Genomic DNA, 18,039 nt, shown 5'->3' on the forward strand with positions numbered 1-18,039 from the left:
GGTGAGGGCCATGGTGAGGGTCAGAGCAAAGGCAGGCAGAGGGTTAGAGTGAGGCCCAGGTGAGGTCCAGGGGTAGGTCTCAGGGGAGGTCCTGGGGCAGGGGAGGGTGACAGTCAGGTTGTGGGTCAGGATCAGGGTCATGGTAGGGCCAAGGTGAGGGAGGCTCTGAGCCCCTTGCAGAGACCCATCATCTCTCCGGCTTCCACGTGACGCTGAGCTGCGCTTTCTCTTTCAGGCTGACCCCTCAGACACGCAGTTCACCCACGGCTGCAGGACTCCAGAGCAGAGCCTGGCCGTGTCTTATGAGGCCTTGGAGTGGTTTGCACATTGTAACAAACACCACTGTCCTCCCTATGTTTTTTTTTTTTTTGCTGGTTTTGGAAAGTACAGTTATTTTTTTCATGAAAAATATATTCGTGATATTAACATACAATGGTCTTTTTATTATTTTAAATAAATTTTGTCTCATTTTTTATATCAATAGATTTATCACAGCGGAAGCAAAGCTCTTTGGGGTCCACAAAAGTTGTTAGGACCTGAAGTAATTCCAAGGCCAAAACCCTCCCAAGTGACCCCAGATTTGCACGGGACATAAATCTAAAGCGCCGGCATTAAACCATGTAATGGTTTGAACAACGGACATGAGGACTCAGTTCCTAAGCTAACAGCTGTTGTGTGAGTGGTAGAAATGCACCAGTTAGGTACGTGTGTGTGTATCACGAACACACACATATTGTAGCTAAATGAAAAGGATTTGGAGGATGGACAACAAAAATAAAAATTTAAATAATGGTTTTTATTAGAGACACATCTAAAACATAAGCATATAGCAAAGTCCAAAGAAAAAGAACTGGAAAATACAGAAAAGGCAAATATCAACCAAAAGAAAGCTGGAGCAGCTATGCTACGAGGAAACAAAATTGGGGAAATCACAACTGAAGTTCAGAGGTCGTCAGAAGAGGCTCAGTCTGGCAGGGAGCGTAACTTCAACGGAACAGCTCATCTTTGACCAGAGTGTAAAAATTCACCAAAAACAAGACAAAGACAAGCTCCATTCATTTAGACATCACCTCTGAATAACTTAAGGCCAATAAACGTTGCAATGGAAATTTTAATACATTTAGAACTAAAATGAAACAGAACCACTGCCTGTCCAGCAATGGGACACACGGAGGACTCAGCAAGAAGTGGCCGTACGGCCCAGAGCAGAAAAGGAAGACGGCCCACAGCCAAAAGCTACTCACCAATCTCAGAGGCTCGGAAGACAAACGTGGAACAAGCACAGGGACATGTAAGGAGTGACAGAAGAATGATAAGAACAGAAATTAACAAAATAGAGCGCAAGAAGAAAGCAGAGAGGATAAAGAAAGCTACGTGTGCTTCCTCCACAAGCCTTTGTCAGAATTGACCAAGAAAAAAGGAGAGGATGTGTCTTTGGATAGTCCACACGAGGAAGGAAAGGATGCCACACACTGAAGAAGTGAGAGGATGCAAGCTGTACCACAGGCCTGCCGCAGTCAGAACTGTGTGCTGCAGGCTAGAAACAGGCACACCGGCCGGGGGGACAGAATCCAGAGCCCAGAAACAAACCCTCGCGTCCACCGGCGACTCATCTTTGACGGGGGCGCCAGGAACACACAACACGGAAAGACAGTCTCTTCAATAAATGGGGCTGGGAAACCAGACATCCACATCCAAAAAATGAAACCGGATCCCTCTCTTACAGCACTCACAGAAATTAACTCAAAATGAATCAGAGTTAAACAGAAGACCTGAAGCCACAAAACTCCTGGAAGGAAACAGAAAAAAGCTCCGTGACATCAGTCTCGGTGATGACTTTTGGACCTCACTCCCGAAGCACAGGCGACAAAGGCAAAACTAAACAGCTGGGCCCACATCTAACGAAAAAGCTTCTTTTTTTTTCATAAGATTGGCATCTGGGCTAACAACTGTTGCCAATCTTTTCTTTCCTTTTTTTTCTGCTTTATCTCCCCAAACCCCCCCTGTACACAGTTGTATATCTTAGCTGCATGGCCCTCTAGCTGTGGGATGTGGGACGCCGCCTCCACGTGGCCTGACGAGCGGTGCCATGTCCGGGCCCAGGATCCGAACCCTGGGCCGCCGCAGAGGAGCGTGAGAACTTAACCACTCGGCCATGGAGCCGGCCCCTCACTAAAAAGCTTCTGCACAGCAAAGGAAACCATCAGCAGAGTGAAAAGGCAGCCTATGGGATGGAGAAAATATCCGCAAACCACATATCTGATAAAGGGTTAATATCCAAAATATCTAATGAATTTATGTAACTCAATAATAAAAAACGAACAATCTGATTTAAAAATGGGCAGAAAATCCAAACTGACATTTTTCCAAAGACACACAGGTGGCCAACAGGGACATGAAAAGACGTTCAACATTACTGATCATTAGGGAAATGCAAATCAAAACCACAATGAGATTATCACCTCACACCTCCTAGAATGGCTATTATCAAAAATATAAGGAATATGGGGCTGGGCCAGTGGCTTAGTGGTTAAGTTCGCACACTCCGCTTTGGCGGCCCAGGGTTCGCAGGTTCCAATCCTGGGCACGGACACACACACCGCTCATCAAGCCGTGCTGTGGTGGCGTCCCACACAGAAGAACTAGAATGACCTACAACCAGGACATACAACTGTGCACCGGGGCTTTGGGGAGAAAACACAAGATAAGAAATAACAAATATTGGCGAGGACATGGAGAAAAGGGAACCCTTGTGCACTGTTGGTAGGAATGTAAACTGGTGCAGCCACAATGGAAAATAGTATGGACGTTCCTCAAAAAACTAAAACTAGAAATACCGTATGACCCAGCTATCCCACTTCTGGGTGTTTAACCAAAGAAAATGAAATCAGTATCTTGAAGAGATGTCTGTGCCCCCATGTTCAATGCAGCCTTATTCACAGTAGCCAAGATATGGAAACTACCCGGTGTCATCGACAGATGAATGGATAAAGAAGCGGTGATCTAGTCACACCTCACAGGGACACGTTCTGAGAAATGTCATTGGTGATTTTGTGAACGTCACAGAGGGTCCTTACACAAACCTAGGCAGTGTAGCCCACTGCAGAGCCAGGCTCCACAGCATAAGCCATGGCTCCCAGGTGACAAACCTGCAGCATGTTCCTGCACTGAATATTGTAGGTGACTGTAACACAGCGTAAGTATTTGTGTGTCTAACGTAGCTAAACATAGAAAGGTAAGGTAAAAATACAGTGTAAAAGATAAAAACTGGTACACCTGTCTAGGGCACCTACCGTGAATGGAGCCTGCAGGACGGGGAGTTGCTCTGGGTGAGTCAGTGAGTGAGGGGCCAGGACATCACTGCACACTAGGACTAAGTGACATTTATAAATATATATTTTCCTTTCTTCAATAAGAAATCACCTTATGGTGCCGGCCCCGTGCCGAGTGGTTAAGTTCGCGTGCTCTGCTTCGATGGCCCAGGGTTTCGCCGGTTTGGATGCTGGGCGCAGACATGGCACCACTCATCAAGCCATGCTGAGACAGCATCCCACATGCCACAACTAGAAGGGCCCACAATTAAAAATGCACAACTATGTACCGGGGGGCTTTGGGGAGAAAAAGGAAAAGTAAAATCCTAAAAAATGATAATAATAACGTTACCTTAGCTTACTGTGACTTTTTTACTTTAGAAACTTTTTAATTCTTTTTAACTTTTCGACTCTTCTGTAATAACACCTAGCTTAAAATACAAACATTTTACAGCTGTACAAAAAGTATTTTCTTCTTTCTATCCTTATTCTATAAGCTTTTTTCTATTTTTAAAATAGTTTAAATTCTTTTACTTTTTAAACTTTCTTGTTAAAAACTAAGACACAGTGCACATATTAGCCCAGGCTTACGCAGGGTCAGGATCATCAACATCACTGTCTTCCACCTCCGCATCCTGTCCCACTGGGAGGTCTTCAGGGGCAATAACACGCATGGAGCTGTCATCTCCTATGATAACAGGCCTTCTTCTGCGACACCCCCTGAAGGACCTGCCTGAGGCTCTTACTGAGGAGGTGTCACTCTTTTCAGAAATACGTCCATGGTCGTTTGTTTCTTTTTCTCATCATGGGTTTTCTCATAAGCAGATAATGTACCATGAACATTCCTCTCTATTAATGGAAACCGTCTGGTCTTGGGGTCCATGTTTTCAAACTTTTTAAAGAGCTGGTTGAGGTCTGCAAGAGCTTCCGCTAAACCCTTCACAGTGAGTTTTCTTGGAGGTTCTTCTTCTTTTTCTTCTCCTGCAGTTTCCTTCTCTCGTGCCTCTTCTTCAGCTGTGCGTTCCTGTTCCAGTTCCGACAGCTCCTGATACTGAACTCACAGAAGCAGAGAGTAGAATGGCCGTTGCCGCGACGAGGGGAAGGAGCAAAAGGGGAGATGTAGCTAAAGGGTACGAACTTTCAGTTAGATAAAAAGTTCTGAGGCTCTAATGTACAGCATGATTAGAAAAAAGATAAGAGGATGTTTGCCAAAGCCATCGCATTGTATGCTTTAAATGGATGCATTTTATTGTACATCAACTATACCTCAGCATAGACTTTTTTTATACAATAGGATATTAAGAATAATGTTATTACAAAAAATTTGAAAATTTAGATGATATGGACAAATTCTTACAAAACATACCCCCCCCAAAATCAATAAACTTCAACAAGCATTCATGAGGTTTTTTTAAAACTTAGCTAACTGGGGGGCCAGCCCTGTGGCCTAGTGGTTAAGTTCAGCGTGCTCCACTTTGGCAGCCCAGGTTTGGTTCCCGAGCGTGGACCTACACCACTCGTCAGTGGCCGTGCTGCGGTGGTGACCCACATACAAAATAGAGGAAGACTGGCACAGATGTTAGCTCAGGGCTAATCTTCCTCAGCAAAAAAACTTAGCAAACTGGGACTTGAAGTCATGAAAACTTTCTCAACCTGAAAGAGGATTTCTACCAAAAATCTCAGCAGTCATCAGACCAAGTGGTGAAACAACCATGACGTTTCCTTTAAGGTCAAGAACAGTGAGGCACCACGTCCCTCTTTAACTCAAGCCATCACAGGAAAGCATGGAAAAAAATAAAGGTGTATGAGCTGCAAGAAAGAAACAAAACCGTCATTCATCTCAGATTAGCTGATTGCCTACAGTAAAAGCCCAAACCACCTGCAGAAAAGAGTCACTGAGAACCACTTACAATTTTGCAAATTTATTTCTAGACATCGTGAACAAAAGTTTAGATAAATGCAATTTCACAAGGATGCCATTTGCAATAGTATCAAAATTATTTTTAAGACCACACGGATTAATTTAACAAAAGGTATATAAGAACTCTAGAAAAATGATACAATTGCTGTAAAAGACATTAAAGTAGTCCTAAATAAATGGAGAGATGTGTGATGTTCATGGACTTGAAAACTCAAGAGCACCCCAATGGCAGTTCTCCCCAACGTGATCCAAACATTTAATGCATCCGATCAAAATGCTATTGTGCGTGTGCAAGAGGATGTATGTGAACAGATCATAAGCAGTCTGACTCTAAAATTCACGTGGATGAGCAAAGCACCAACAGCCACAGTGCCGTCTCGAGGTCTTGGCTTGTTATAGAGCCGCACCAGAGCCAAAGAATTGTCCTCAAGATGCAGTAATTAAGACCACACGGTGCCAGCACAGAGACGGGCAGATGGAGCCCGTGGAGCAGAATGCAAAGGCCAGAAACAGACCCCCAGAGGTGGGCCAGTCGGGGGTGAGCAAGCACGCTGCGGGTCAGCGCGGAAGGAGGGCTGCTCTGTGAGCAGGGTTGGGACAGCTGGTCACACAAACAGCAAAACGCCAAAGTTAACCCCACCTCACACCACACGTCCACATTGGCCCCAGGCAATGAAAACCTGAGTGTGAAAGCAGACTACAGAAGTTTTAGAAGTGAGAGTAGATAACAGCTGCATGACCTCAGGTACAAAAAGCACACACCTTAAGAAAAAATCCATGAAAGTTAACTGGGTTGAAATTAAAAACTTCCGCCCTGAAAAGACATCACCAAAGAAAACGAGAATGTTCTGCATACGTCTGTTAGGTCTATTTGGTCTAAGGTAGAGTTCAAGTCCAGTATTTCCTCAGATTTTCTGTCTGGATGATCTGTCCACTGCTGGAAGTGGGGTATGTGGTGACAGTTGCACAACAATGTGAATGTGCTTAATGACATGGAATCTATGCTTAAAAATGGTTAAAATGGTAATTTTTATGTTGTATATATTTTACCACAATTTTAAAATGTAAACTTTTTTTAAAAACTGGATTGCCATATTTCATGGATTCCTAGAACTTCCTCCTCCTGTTTCCAGCCTCCTGCCACTCTCCAGCTGTCCGCACTCTGCAGTCACACCCATGTCTCTTGAAGGGACCCGACCTGCGGCGTGAGAGCTGATGCCACACGCCTGGGCTCACTCCTGGACTGTCGGGGGGTAGCTGTTCCCACAGGGAGCCGCTCTGAGTGGCCCCCTCCAGGCCCCCGTGTTCAATTCCAGCCAGAGAAACCCCTCCCACCCCAGAACCCCCCTCAGCACCTAAATGCCCACTCACTCCAGTGCTCCCTCCCGGCCCCCAGGGGGAACAGGCGCTCTCTCTGGGACCCCTACCTGACCCGGCCCTGGGAGCCAGCTCAGCTGCATCAGAGCAAACTAACACGGGAAGCAGCTGATGCACACAGCTTCTGACTCGGGGGGGTGGGTGGTGGGGTCACGAGGGACCGCTGGGGGCCCGGTCCCACTGCTGGACCCCCACCCAGGACCACCGGTTACGTCTCGGTGACCTGCACGCAGGGCTGTCACCCCCCCGCCCCCCGGCCGCCGCCTCCCTTCCTGGACCGGCAGTCCGTTCACAGCAGAGCCCCCGCCCCTCTAGGTGGTCTGTTCCATGACAGTGGGCCGCACCTGCCGGGCCTCCTCGCAGCGCCAGGTGCACACCGCAGACCCACGCGGGCGGGCGCAGCCCCAGCTGTGTGTTCCTGCACAGACAGGGAACAGGCCCGCGAGGTGTGGGTTGGTGCTGGGAGCCTGTGGCCAGGACACCGGGATGGGGTGGGGCGGACACATCCTGCAAGCTGTGGAGGCCGCTGGCCACAGCTGCTGCTCGGCTGGCCCACGTGGTGTCATCTTCTTACTGAAAGTCAGCAAAACTGAGACCAACAGCTTTGCTGGCAAAGTGTCGCCCACGAGGGCTGCCCATGGGCATCACTTTAAGGACAGGAGCCCTAAGAATGCAAGATGCACCCTGGGGCGGACCTGGGACACACCGAGGCCTCCCAAGACCCAGGGGGGTGGCCACCATCACCCCGCTCCACAGAACAGGTCAGTTGTCCCCAGACAGGTCTGTAAGTCCGATGCACCTCCTACCAAAATCCCAGCAAGAGATCAGCCATACTCTTGAACTAGCTCAAGCTCCGTTAAGTCTAGAAACGGTAAAGGCTTGCCAAACAGCTGCTGCCCAGACCCAAATGTCGCCTGACACTGCCCTGCTGCCCGCCCAGGCATCTGAGCCGCCTCTGCACCCCTGCGCACCACACACGCGCACGCTCCCTTCCAGGATGGGTTGGGACCCCGCGGTGTGCGTGGTTCAACTCTGCTTGATCTTCCTCTCTCTCCGTCTCTCCATCTCCCTCCCCACAGCACTGCGTTTTATTCATAGCACTCAGCCCTTGCAGCTGACTCTCCTCTCCCACTGCAGGTTATGGGGTTATGTTTCCACACTGGCTCTAGACCTGAGGCCTGTCCCTGGTCGTCTGCCACAGAGCCCGGCTGAGTGGAGGGCTTGCTGTAGCCATTTCCTCCCTGTTTGTCCCCTTCCTGCACTTTAAAAATCTGCCAGCGCTGGCCTGCCGTGTGCCCCGTCTACCTTCTCCATTGGCAGTTCCTCTCTGCATCACCCACTGCCCATCTCACTCTTGAGCCATAAAGTAAGTTGGCCATAAAGTAAGTTTCCGGAAAATGAATCAGTTTTCCTTTGAGCTTTATTTTCCTCCTTTGGAGGAAAATCTAAGCTGCAACACTTAGTTCATTGTCTTCTCCATTAGATACTGGAGAATATTGTGTAGTTATGTTTTGCTGATCAAGTATTTTCCTAAATCTATACTCTGGGCTCCCGGACACTTCAGACTTTGTCCTCTTGACTGACATTCCAGTGTTTTTGGTGATAATATCAAATCCTGCATTGAGGGGATGCATTCTAACGAAAATTTTTATGAATATGGGGCAAATCTCTTAATTTCAAATATTCAATTAATACCAAGTAAAGTAGGGCCAAATTGACCAGTTCTACAGTTCTATCAATACGCAGTTTACTTAAAATACACAGTGTGCATGCTGAGAACTGCTAAAGTATGTCCACTTTTTTCACTACTAGATTTCTAGCATCCAACACAAGGAGGTTCTTAATATATTTGTAAAATTAATTAAATAAACTGATGTTCATGTCCTCAAAAGTCAAACAGACTTAAAGAAAGTTTGTTAGCGTAAATACAGGAAGTCATAGCCTTCCTGTGCACAACAAACTGTCATGCTCTCAATAAAAGAAAAAAAAACGAAACATAAAAAAACAGCAAGGCCTCTTGTAGGCACAGACAAGCTTGTTCTAAAACTCACGTGGAAGGGCACAGGCCCCCGAGTAGCTAAAATGGTCTTGAAGAAGAAGAATAAAGTGGGAAGAATCACTCTACCCGACGTTAAGCCTTGCTATACAGCCCCAGAAGTCAGGGCAGTGGGTGTCGCAGAGGGACAGACACACGGATGAACAGGACAGAACAGAGACCCAGTAACAGACCCACACGAATCTGCCCAACTGATCTTTGACGGGAGCAAAGGCAATTCAACGGAGGAAGGAGAACCTTTAACAAGTGGTGTTGGAACAATGGGATGTCCGCGGAAAATGAACCTCGAGCTAAATCTCACACTTTATGTGAAAATTAACTCAAATAACGGACTTAAATATACAACATAAAATTATAAAACTTTCAGGAAAAACATAGGAGAAAATCTTCAGAATCCAGGGCTAGGCAAAGAGCGCTTGGACTTCAGCGAGCCCTAAAGCATGATTCGTAAAAGGAAACACTGGTAACTTGATCTCATGAATATTAAAAGCTTTTGCTCAGCAAAAGCCCATGAGATGAGGATAAAAAGACAAGCTACAGTGGAGGAAAACATGTGCAAGCCAGTTGGTCCTCGTTACTTGCAGATTCTGTACTCGTGAACTCACCTACCCATAGGTTTACCTGTAACCGCGAAACCAGTACTCAAGGTGCTCTCGCAGCCTTGGCGGACACGCTCAGAGCTTCAAAGCTCGACTCTCCCAGTGCCCAGGCTCCCAGCCGAGGTGGAACGAGGCCTCACCCTGCCCTCTTGTCCCAGCGCTCGGACTGTAAACAAGTGGCCTTTTCACGGTCTATTTGGTGCTCTGTTGTTTGCGTTCTTGTGCTGCTTGTTGGTAATTTCACTCTTTAAAATGGCCGGCAGGCGCCCAGCTGGAGTGCTGTCTAGTGTTCCTGAGCTCGAGAAGGCTGGGACGTGTGCAGGGAGAAAACACGTGTGTGAGACGAGCTTCCTCCAGGCACGAGCCCTCCAGTCACCTATTGGTCGGTTGACAAAAATGTCGTGCCCAGAGGCTGGTGGGACCCTCGCTCGTTCTTGCCCGGGGGCAGTGGCACGGGACTCGCCAAGTCAGTGTCTGTGTGATTTCAGACAGAACCACCTCCAACAGCGAGAATCCACCACATCCGACAGAGGACTGAGGTTGAGGTGTACACTCCACAGTGAAAACAAAACAATGCAATTAGAAAACGGACAAACGTCATGAGAGGCAGCGAATGAGCCGGGGGAATAGGTCAACACGTCAGCCACAGGGAGAGGCCGCTGCAGCCATCAGAATGGCCGAGCTGAAAACAGCCAGTGAGGAGACAGAGAAACTGGGCCTCTCGGACTTTGATGGTGGGGTGTAAAATGGCGCAGCCGCTCTGGAAGTCTGCAGTTCCTATAAATTAAACAGGCAACCGCCACGTGGCCCAGCCACGGCTCGCCCGGCCACTAAGCCCAGAGAAATGACACTGCGTCCACACGAAACCTGGAGCAGCCTAATTTCTAATACCCCCAACTGGAGACAACCCAAGTGTCCTCGCCCAGGTGGCCGCCTTCACAGACTGTGACCCACACCACCGACTGCACCGAGCACTGAGGACAAGTCAACTCTTGACAGAGCCACCACCAGGCAGAACTCCAGGGACTCAGGCTGAGTGGAAAAGGTCAGCACCTGGAGGTCACTATCCGAAACCATTTACGTCACATTTTGGGATTGACAGAATTTCGGAATGGAGGGCAGATTGGTGGTGGCCAGGGGCTTGGGGTGGGTGACCGTGCGGTGGCTACAAAGGGCCAGCAGGGACCCTGCTGTTACCGCCCAAGTGGGCTCGTCTGCCTGCCGCAAGACATGCCAATAGGAGGCAAGGGGGTAGGGGAGAAAGGCCTTTATTACAGCTTGCTAGCAAGAGGGAAGATGGTCGCCTCGTGTCCAAAAGAACCATCTCCCAGAACAAAGACTACAGGCCAGCGATATACGGGGCTGGTCTCTGGGTGGGGCAGACATCTGGTCACAGTTCCCGTTAGTCCTTTGTTTTACTGGATATGCACCAGAGAATGGAGCAATGCCTATACCCTGATCTTTCAGTTGTCATTGATGATAGCCATCAGCATAGACTCTCTGCCCAGGGTCATCACATTCCTAAGGAACTCGAAAGAAGAAAGCTATCATCTTAAAGCAGCTGGGAGGGGCCACAAAATCTACAGAGCCTGTCTGGGCTAGTTTGAGGTCATTTAAAGTTACAGTACGGTTTCTTTTCTACAATGGCTTCCCTCATGTCAACCTTGTGTCGAGCGGTATCTACAGGATGCGATGTTCTGTATGTGGACTAGAGCGAGGCACGCCACCTCCCCTTGTGATAGACAGCACAGCACTCGCGGACCACAGAGGAGCGCAAAGAACCGCGGGTCTGAGTGAGGGCAGCGGGCGGGCAGGTCAACGCCCCTGTGTGCTGCGGCTCAGTTCTGCCAGAAGTGACCTGGGGGTGGGGGACCTCCACGCATCATTTCCTACACGGCGGTGGTCTCGGCAGAACCTCCTTCGAACAGTCCCGACGGCGCAGCACATGGGGCCGCCCGCGTGCAGGAGAGGCGCGCGCTGGGGCCGGGCCGTGTCCGCGCTCCCGGTCCCCGCGCTCCCCGCGCCCGCAGCCCACGCTGTGCCCGGGACCCCAGGCCGCCCGCCCGCCCCGGGCCCAGGGCTCGCCGTCGCCCCGCTCCCCCGGGATCGTGCCTGCCGCGCAGACCCCGCGGGCGGAGGGGCCGGTGGTGCCCGCTCGTGCGCGCCAGCGGCCGCAAGCGCACTGGCCTCGGCTGTTTGCAGAGCTTTCCAGACGGCGTCGGGCTCAGGGCCTCGCCCCCACGGTGCCCTCCGCCTGGACACGCCCGTCCTGCAGGCCCCCGACCCCGTGCCGCACGGCCCCGAGCCCCGCGCCCTGCTCTCTGCCCGCACCGGTCCGGCCCCGCGGGCGCCGTGCTCCCGCGTGTGGTTGGCCGCGCTCAGTCAGCACGGAAGGAAGGGCGAGCAGAGACAGACAGAGCCCAGCCCTCTGGCCTCACAGCAGGGTCTGCGCCCTGACTTCCCGCACCAACGGCTCATTTCCAGCGCCTCCGACATCAAGCCTATTCAGAAACAATGCTTCTCCCGCAAACACCTGAGCCAAGGAACCGACATCGCTGGGAAAGAAACTGAGGACACAGACACTGAGCGGACCAGGTACCCAGACCACAGAGAGGACAGGGGCCCCAGAGCTGACCCGGACATGCTGCCTCAGACCACAGAGAGGACAGAGCCCCCAGGGCTGACCCGCACATGCTCCCTCAGACCACAGAGAGGACAGGGGCCGGGAGGGAGAAGGTGGGCGGGTGTCCTTCAGTTCACCGCAGGCTGCGGGTCAGAGTCCTATTTACTGCAATCTGGACCTAGTCCGTTTGCTCAGAGCCGCTCTGCCCGTAACAACCCGCAGCACCCAGACCACAATGACAAGCTTCCTGTGTCCCTCCACCCAGCACGTGACCTGACAGAGGCCGGCACTGTGGGCAGACACACAGCCTGCGGAGGCTCAGAGAGGGGCCGAGAGAGAAATGTGGGCACCTGTGCCAGACCGACACACAGCTTCAGAGAAGCTTGGGTGCCTCTGGGGTGGTTGGGGCAGGAGAGAGCTGCCCAGGGACGGATGTTCCAGACTCCCCCAGGTCTGGGTGGCACAGTGGTATGCTTGCTTTCTCAGGATCCATCAAACAGCCGAAATTGTGCATTTCACTGTATGCACAATTTTACTGTATGTTAATTTTACCTTCAAGGGAGAAAAATAACCGTAAATGACGTTGAGGAAGGCGTTAGGGGTGAGGGGGCTGAGGCCTGCCACTGGCTGGGAAATGCGTCAATAGATAAGAAGGGCAGAGGGGGCCTAGAGGATGGGGGCCGGGGGATTGATACCCAAAGGGGCGAGGCCAGCAGCAGCTCATCACAATCACGCACGTCCGTGGGTGTTTACTGCACAGCTCTCACTTCCTGTGACGTGCTTTTCCAACATCAAATGGAGAAAGCACCTCTACACAAGGACCATAACTGGGGGGGGGCTCCCCCAGCAGGGCCAGTGACCCCAGACCCTGGTGCTCACTGCCCGCTGGCCACCACTCAGATACACTTGGGAGTCAGGGCACAAGCTCCTGGTACAGCCCTCTTCAAATGGGGTCTCTCCCCTACTCTGTCTCAGCTTTCCAACTCACATCTTCCTCAAACCCACTGATAAATACTCCTCGCACCAGTGCCAGGTAAACACATCACGGTGGCGACGTTAGGGGGTAAGTGTCCCCATTCCTGCCCAGGTGGACAAGGCCCCTGAAATGCAAGCATACAGTCAAGAGGAAATCGTCCCACAGGACTTATCTGGTAGATGCGCATCAAAGCACTGTTCAGAGAGCAGAGCACAGGGAGGGCACCCCACGTCCACGGAGGTGACGGAACTGAGCGACATGCAGACACTGGACGCCGCCAAACATGCACGTGACGACAGGGAGCGTGCTCACGATGCGGGGAACAGGCAAGACACGGCACTGTGAACTACTGAACACGTGTGCCCCCGCTACACGGAGAAAGAAGGCACAGGCAGACCGATGAACACCCGACAGCTGTCTATCTTCGAACCAGCACTCCTGGAAGATCCAGTGACCCACAGCGCTGCGGCCAGGCTGGGGAGGGAGGGACGCAGCTGTCCAACGCAGCATGGAGCCTCGGACCCCTTCCGCCCCATCTTTCTTTCATTTCTGTTAATTATTTCCCTCGGTTTACTTTCTTTGAGCCTATTCTGTTGTTATTTTGCGAATGTCTCCAGTCGAAAGCACAGCTGATCAATTTCCAGTCTTTTTTAATAATATGACTAATGGTATAGTTACCCCTAATAAATGTACACCCACAACCATATTTTGTTGTATTTTCATTGTCATTCATTTCTAAGTAGCTGAAAATTTGTGATTTTCTGTTGACGCATGAGGCATCTACAACGAGCTCCTTAACTCGAGTGTGTGAAGGGTTTCAGTTGCCTTTCTGCCATTGCTGTCTTTTTTAACACAATTGTGGTCAAAGGATACGGTCCCTATGAAACTGATACCTTGAAAGTTATGGAAACTTCAGGGCTGAGAACCAGGTTAATTTTCACACATATTCCATGTGCTTTTGATCGGAATGTCATTCTCCAGTCGTGAGTGCAATGGCTCACGGATGCTTTAGATCAAGCTTCTCAATTCTGTTATCATCTTGTCTTTGTTGACTTCTCTTGACTTGATTTACCAATTAATGATGACAGAGGATGTATCTGTGGTTTTTTTTCTCTGACACCAAATATGTGATGTCTTTTCCAATATCACCCAACTCTCCAATTCTGACACCAACCAGGTGTCTGACAATTCAACTCAGTTCTGACAGTGAGTTCCTGGAGTCGGCACAGACCCCATAGGTTTGAGGGCTCAGCCCACAAGACTGCCTCCACTTCAGATGCCAGTCACAATGGGGTGCCCAGGCCACCAGCACTGATGTCACTTGGCTATAAATTTGGGGTTCCCAGAACCCCCTACTCTGATTTGATAATGGGTTAGAAGAACTCAGAGCTCAGCAGACACTTGGGTTTACTGGTTTATCATAAAGGATGCGAGTCACGACCACCCAAATGGGAGAGATGCACAGGTGAGCATGGGGTGTGGTGCGTGCAGCCCTGTGGTTGCTCCGGGCAATGCCCCAGCACCTCCAGGGCTCCAACCTGGAAGCTCATCAACTTCCTGGCCCAGGAGCGTCTGTGCAGCGGGACCTCCAGCCCCGCTCTCCCTGGAGATTGTTATTTCAAAGAAATAATTGTTACCGAAACCCAAGTGAGTTCTCTCCTGGCGAGTTAAATCAGACTACACCAGAAGTAGTTGTCTCACAAAGGAAGGTCTATTTGCGGCAAGTAGGAGACCGTGAGGAATCACTCCAGGGTCATAATGCCCCTGGGAAGCAGGGACATTTGGGATGGGGAATGAATATTCAAAAGGGAAAGGTGGAAATCCTCTTGCGCAACCTCAGTTGGAAAACGTGATCCCACACACACTGCAGGTGATGAGAATAAGGCTTTAGCTCTTCCTGGAAAGATCTTAGCACTAAAAATAAGGCAAAGGCCACAGGTGTAGCTCTCATGGCGAGGCCTAGTCTGGTTCAGGGTGGTTGGTGATGGCATTCCTTAACATAACAAAAGGAAAAAGAACAATTTGGAAAACGTTAAAATGTCCAAACCCACCCGTGAGTTCCTCGGGGTATCTAGTTGGTGACAAAATGGCTGAGAACGTTCCAGAAGTGATGGAAGTCATTAGCTCTTAGCCTCAGGAAGCCCAGTGGGTCCCCAGCAGTATGAATAAAAAGTTCTACCCTGTCACATCTTAGTGAAAGTGCAGAACCAAAGACAGAGGGAGGATCTTAAAGGTAAGCAGAGACAAGATCTTTTTTTAAAATGTGGCTTATCAAAAACAACCGTGGGAGCCAGAAGAAAAGCGAATAGTATCTTCAATGTACTGAGAGAAAAATTAACAGCCTAAAACTGCATAGCAGCAAAACTGTCTCATCCTAAATAAGACGTTCTCACACTGTGATGTGATTTATAGTAAGAAATACGTATTCGGTCTTGTCCCGTTCCTGGCACGGAGCTCCCAAAACCCCTGGACTCTCCTGTGATGAGAGCGATAAAGGGGTCTTGACAGTCACGACAAGCCCGTCAACCACACCTGAGCTTATGCTAACGAGGTGACTCTGGACAGCCCTGAGGATGGGGCTGGTCCCCATGGGAACCAAACTCGTGATTAGAGGCTGAAGCTTTCAGTCCCACCCCGGACCCCCGGAGGGGAGAGGGGCTGGAGCTTCAATCAATCACCAGTGGGCCATGATTTGATCAGCCTGTGTGATGGAGCCTCCAGAAGACCCAAAAGGACGGTTCTGAGAGCTTGTGGGTCGGCGGGCACGTCGAGGTGCCTGGAGGAGGACAGTGTGCTCGGAGAGGAAGTGGGAGTGCGGGGCGCTTTCCCAGACCTGCCCTATGCGTCTCTGCACCTGGTGGTTCTGAGTTATATGCTCTCACTAGAAACTGGTGATCTGGCAAGTGAAATGTTTCCTGAGTTCTGTGAGCCACTCCAGCAAACTTGTCCAACCGGGGAGGGGTCGGGGAGCCTCTGATCTGGAGCCAGTGGTCAGGTGCACAGGTGACACCTGGCATCTGAAGGAGAGGCGGTCTTGTAGGACTGAGCCCTTAACCTGTGGGGGTCTGACGCCATCTCCACGTGTCAGAACGAGGGTGAACGGTGGGACCCCCGCTGTAGTCGCAGAACTGCATGAAGTTGGGGAAGAACCCTCACATCGGAATTGGGTGCAGAATTGTACAAAAAGCTTGCCACAGCAGAGCCTAACTTAAAACTTAAAGAACTCTAAAGGACGAGGCTGGCCCTGTGGCTGAGCGGTTAAGTTCGCGCACTCTGCTCCGGCGGCCCAGGGTTTCACCAGTTCAAATCCTGGGCGTGGACATGGCACCACTCATCAGGTCATGCTGAGGCAGCATCCCACATGCCACAACTGGAGCGACCCACAACTAAAAATACACAACTATGTACCAGGGGCTTTGGGAGAAAAAGGAAAAATATCTTAAAAAAAAAAAAATTCTAAAGGATGACTTTCAGCAAAAGGAAAGTCCTGTAGCAAAAGTCCCAGAAGGGAAAGTCTCAGTGCAAGGTTGGCATGCACAGGGAAAGAGGTAAAGCGTGGGTAAATCTGATGCTGACTCTGTAGGTCGGTGTCTACACCCCATTTGGGAGTGTGTTTGTGCTTACGAGGTGGCTCAGGTCACCAGGAAGGACAGGGGACGAGAGGGTGGGAACTCAGCCTGTTACAGGCTTGTAATTAGCACCGCCTGACGTCGGCTCCCCTACGTTGGACCCAGCACGTGTGGGGTTACAACCAGAAGCACTCATCCCCTCGCCTGCTTCTTCTGTTTCACTTGTGTAAACATCTGTTTCCCTAACCTTTGATTCCCTGAGCTTTAGACCAAATAGAAGTTACAAATAGCTGAAGCGCAGCTGGCCTCACGCTGGGCTCCCACTAAAGTTGTGGCTAATCACAGTCCTTGAAGTTTATCACTGGAAAGCTACTGTCCAGAGAATATCAAGAAACCAGAGCTTCCCGGGCCCAGCTCCTGGGCTTCCTGGCGCCAGAGTCCACCACCCACCATGGAGGCAGACGACCACGGGCGCCCACCTGCAGATTCCCTCATCTCCTCATCTCTGCAAGCAGCCTCACAAGGCCGAACACAGGCTGGTGGGAGAGCTCGGACCTGCAAGGCCCGACTCCCCCCACAAGCAGCCACGTTCCCCAGTCTTTAGAAACCCCTACCCACTTTTTAACGACGAGCTAGCAGTTCTTAAGCCACTGGCCGTTGCTTTGCTCCTTCTGCCTGGCAAAGAAAGTAAAGCTGTCTTTCCTTTTCACCCAAGACTCTGCTCTTGTCATTTGGATTCACACTGGGTTCAGAGGCCGAACAGACGTTAGCTCAGGGCCAATCTTCCTCACCAAAAAGCATTAAAAATAAAAGATGTTTATTTCTAGAAGTTCTCTGCCTGATCATTTCTATCATCTCTTGCTTCTCAATAATATTTAAATTCCTTATTTCATTTCTTAAAATATATTAAATATACTTACCGTATGTGTCTGGTTACTCCAGTATCTGAAAACTTGTGAGTTTGATTTTACTGTCTGTTTGTCAGCTGACTCTTGTTTCTTTGGAGGTTAAATGAGTGTTTCTGGCTTTTCTGGTCTTCTAACAATGAAAGTGCATGCCTTGGAACCTTTTGTACAGAAGGCCTGAGTTGGACAAGGCCACGTGCCAGGCTCCTGGAAATACTACCACTGGAGTTACTTTTTTTTTATCCTGCCAGCTTATTTTTCAAAACTTTATTGTTTTTATGAAGCAAACTAGAGCAGCTGTGAAACTCGCAGAGCTTCCCAAGTCCGGCAGCAGCTTCCAGAGGCTCATCTGTGAGATTGGGTGGGGGGGAGGGTGAAGAGAGCGCTGAGGCCCCGTCGCCTGCTCCCAGGCTCCTCGGAGCCACTCAAGCTGGGTGGCCGCAGCCCCAGCATTCTGTGTAACTGCTTTGGTGTGTCCAACAGAGGCAGTGCTTTGTTATATGGACCTTCCTTTTCAAAACGCTGAGGAGGAACCGGGACAAGATTTCTCTGGGTCTAGGCCAAACACCACAGGGTCCCGGGAGCCTGGAGCATCCTGAGGACATGTGTTACATGCGCCATCTCCGAGGCGGCATCTCACTGGGAAGTTGCCCCACTGAAAACACCCAGCCACCTCTCTCCCTGTCTACTCAAGGCCCCACG

At 50.2% G+C, this 18,039-nt stretch overlaps 1 protein-coding gene across 1 annotated transcript; it reads left to right on the top strand.

Moving 5' to 3' along the window:
- The first annotated feature begins 11,102 nt into the window (after positions 1–11,102).
- On the top strand, positions 11,103–13,509 carry LOC124243056 (translation initiation factor IF-2-like). Its single transcript, XM_046668635.1, has 2 exons — positions 11,103–11,859; positions 12,975–13,509. The coding sequence occupies exons 1-2, from the start codon at positions 11,210–11,212 to the stop codon at positions 13,105–13,107; spliced, it is 783 nt and encodes a 260-aa protein (XP_046524591.1). The 5' UTR covers positions 11,103–11,209; the 3' UTR covers positions 13,108–13,509.
- Positions 13,510–18,039: the final 4,530 nt, after the last annotated feature.

Source organism: Equus quagga, chromosome 7 (genome assembly GCF_021613505.1).
Source record: "Equus quagga isolate Etosha38 chromosome 7, UCLA_HA_Equagga_1.0, whole genome shotgun sequence".
Classification (NCBI taxonomy): domain Eukaryota; kingdom Metazoa; phylum Chordata; class Mammalia; order Perissodactyla; family Equidae; genus Equus; species Equus quagga.

What these genes read in the sequence shown, in the direction of transcription:
- LOC124243056 (XM_046668635.1), top strand. Translation starts at nt 11,210, where the DNA reads ATGGGGCCGCCCGCGTGCAGGAGAGGCGCGCGCTGGGGCCGGGCCGTG. An exon ending in ACAGACACTGAGCGGACCAG is followed by an intron (nt 11,860 to 12,974) that starts GTACCCAGACCA and finishes ATTCCTGCCCAG; the next exon opens with GTGGACAAGGCCCCTGAAAT.